At 38.8% G+C, this 2,500-nt stretch overlaps 1 protein-coding gene across 2 annotated transcripts in view; it reads right to left on the bottom strand.

Moving 5' to 3' along the window:
• The window catches only part of LOC138000002 (inhibitor of nuclear factor kappa-B kinase subunit alpha-like), a 48,437-nt gene that overhangs the window by 6,463 nt on the left and 39,474 nt on the right, over positions 1 to 2,500 (bottom strand). For both annotated transcript variants that reach the window (XM_068846103.1, XM_068846094.1), the window contains exons 20-22: positions 1,315 to 1,427; positions 335 to 375; positions 97 to 196 (exon numbers count right to left, since the gene is read on the bottom strand). In XM_068846103.1, the coding sequence (XP_068702204.1) occupies positions 97 to 196; positions 335 to 375; positions 1,315 to 1,427 (254 nt within the window). The remainder of the gene's footprint in view (positions 1 to 96; positions 197 to 334; positions 376 to 1,314; positions 1,428 to 2,500) is intronic.

A 2,500-nucleotide genomic window follows, 5' to 3' on the forward strand; every position in this document is an offset into this window, starting at 1 on the left:
TATTTTTCTGAGGCTTATTTTCCTCCCATGTTCCATGTACACATGTTCGTTTTGGTGTCATTTAACCTTAATACATTAATCGTGTCCCCTATTCACCTGAGGCGGCCAAGTATATCCTTGTGAAGCTTTTCTTTCTGAGCAAGGAATTGTAAAACTATAGCCACCATCTTTTGAGAATCCGCTGGCCGTCGATCGCCTGAAAAAAAAGAGTTAAAATTCCAGTTGATTCTTATTGGTTTGTACAGACATAGTTTACAACAGTCAAATTGGCGTCACAAACTAAGAAGAAAAGTAAGAAAATACATTATTCACTGAGAATCAGGAAATTTGGAACCTTGTCTCAAATCTTCGAACAGCTGAACAGCATTCTTATACCTAGCAAAAGATAAAAGGGTATATATAAAAATTTCAATGGCACACTGCAGGACTCTCAACCATTTTCGCACCAAAACCAAAAGACCTGCAAATTGACAAAATATATCTTTTTCTTACTTCCAAATAAATCTAAATCCCTTCATGCACAACCGGAAAGTGTTTATGCACGAGCTTGTAAAAAATTTAAAGGGATACTTTTTCGAATGATCCTCTTGTTCCAAATGCTTTTGAAGCAAGATAATCACGGTAAATTCGTGACACTTGGGAGATCTGATATTAGAGCGCAGCGGTAGAAACAGAGGAAATTTCTAACGTGGCCTAGCAAAGAGGGCGCATTTTTTGTACGCCGAGGGTTATCCAGAAGTTCTTCGAAGTTCAAACCCGGCCTGTTCTGGAAAGCAACGTGTTTTTTAAATAAATACGATACTAACTATTTATCAAACGAGAGCGAGGTCTTTGCGGGAAAACTCCTAAACAGATGCCTTTCAAGGTCGAAGTTTGAGGTTTTCCTGAAGGACCGGACGTTTGAAGTCAAGAAGTTGTTTGTTATTTGGCTTTATAATTGATTCAAGGGGAAGCGATCACTTCACATTCGGTAGGCGAGCTGCTATCAGTTCAATCATCGTTTCAAACCGCAAAAGTGAAGGGATACATTGTCAAAAAATATCCTTATTTTTGTGACAAATGGCATGATAAATTTCGCCGGCATTCTCAGGAATCAAGGAACAAACGCCAAACGCCATTGAGTCCAGAACTTTACCGATGGAATTACGTTTAGTTTTGTCGATAGACTAATCATAACTCGTAATCGGTCCGTAAGTAAATAATGCGCTACCCTTCAGCCAATTAGGGCGCTCGTTATACCAGCCTTTCATGCCTTTCAGGCTGGTCTGAATGAGTTCTTAGCCCTGCCAAACAACCTGTGCTAGAGTTACGTACATCTCATCCAGTTTAGATTTGACTTGTAACGCAGTTGTGGATGGACTCTTTTGTAGCTCGACCACTTTACTCTGCAGAGTCGATGCTGAATTTCGTAATGTTAGAACATCGTTCTGAAAACAAATTTACACCAAAGTTTTCGTGATACATAGGTGTAAAAAATTAGTCAATTACTTAAAAAGAAAAAAAAGATGAAAATATAGCCTGTAAACAGGTTCTCCATTGGCGCGCCTTCAAGAGCAATTCGGGATTACTATCTTTTGACTACACATTGAACCGAACAAGTCCGATCTTACCCCCAAAAGAAGGACCGTTCCACAGGCTACTGGAAACAGGACTTCAGTACTTCATTGTACTAAACAAAAACAACTAATATGCCAGAACAAAGTTTTTCAACTGATAACGATGACATTAATTATAAAGTCGAAAAGAGAATTACTTTGTTTAGAAAGAATAACGTTTTCAGTGAGAAAAGCTCCTTACTCAAAGAATAAACTTCCTTTGTATTATTTTGCTCAGCGCTGGGATTAATTCTCCATTAATAACGTTACTTCTTTAATCAAGAAGAGACTTTCTTTAAAGAATGGAGGCCTTCCAGCGGCAAACAGCAAACCGCCAAGAATAAACTTCCTTAGTCAAAAGAAAAAACTACTCTTCAAAGAAATAATCAATGATATTTACCAAAGACTCACCCCTCACGTGAAAGTTGTTTTCAGGGAGGTCCTGCATGCGATCGAATTGGAATTTAGAAATGTTGGTTTTTGAGGAGAGGGAAAACCTAAGAACCCGGAGAAAAACCTCTCGGAGCAGAATACAGAACCAACAACAAACTTAACTCACATATGGCCACGAGTCCGGAATCAAACCCCGAACACATTGGTGGGAGGCGAGTGACATCACCACTACGCCATCCCTGCTCCATACTCTTATTTTGTCATGTATGATATCTGAATTAGTATGGGTAAACAAATGGCAACGAGTGAAAATTGGGAATAATTTCAAGCGCGTTTTGTCTAAAGTCAAATAATTTCCCTCGCCTAAAGGGTCGGGAAATGATTTGATTTTGGACAAAAAGCAAGTGAAATTATTCCCTAATTTCACGAGTAAACCGTTTGATTAGCTATTAATATCATGGGTTTACAAACTACGTTCATAAGATGCGGGTTTCTTCAAACCTGGACGCCAT

This window comes from Montipora foliosa, chromosome 1 (genome assembly GCF_036669935.1).
Source record: "Montipora foliosa isolate CH-2021 chromosome 1, ASM3666993v2, whole genome shotgun sequence".
NCBI classification, from domain to species: Eukaryota; Metazoa; Cnidaria; class Anthozoa; order Scleractinia; family Acroporidae; genus Montipora; species Montipora foliosa.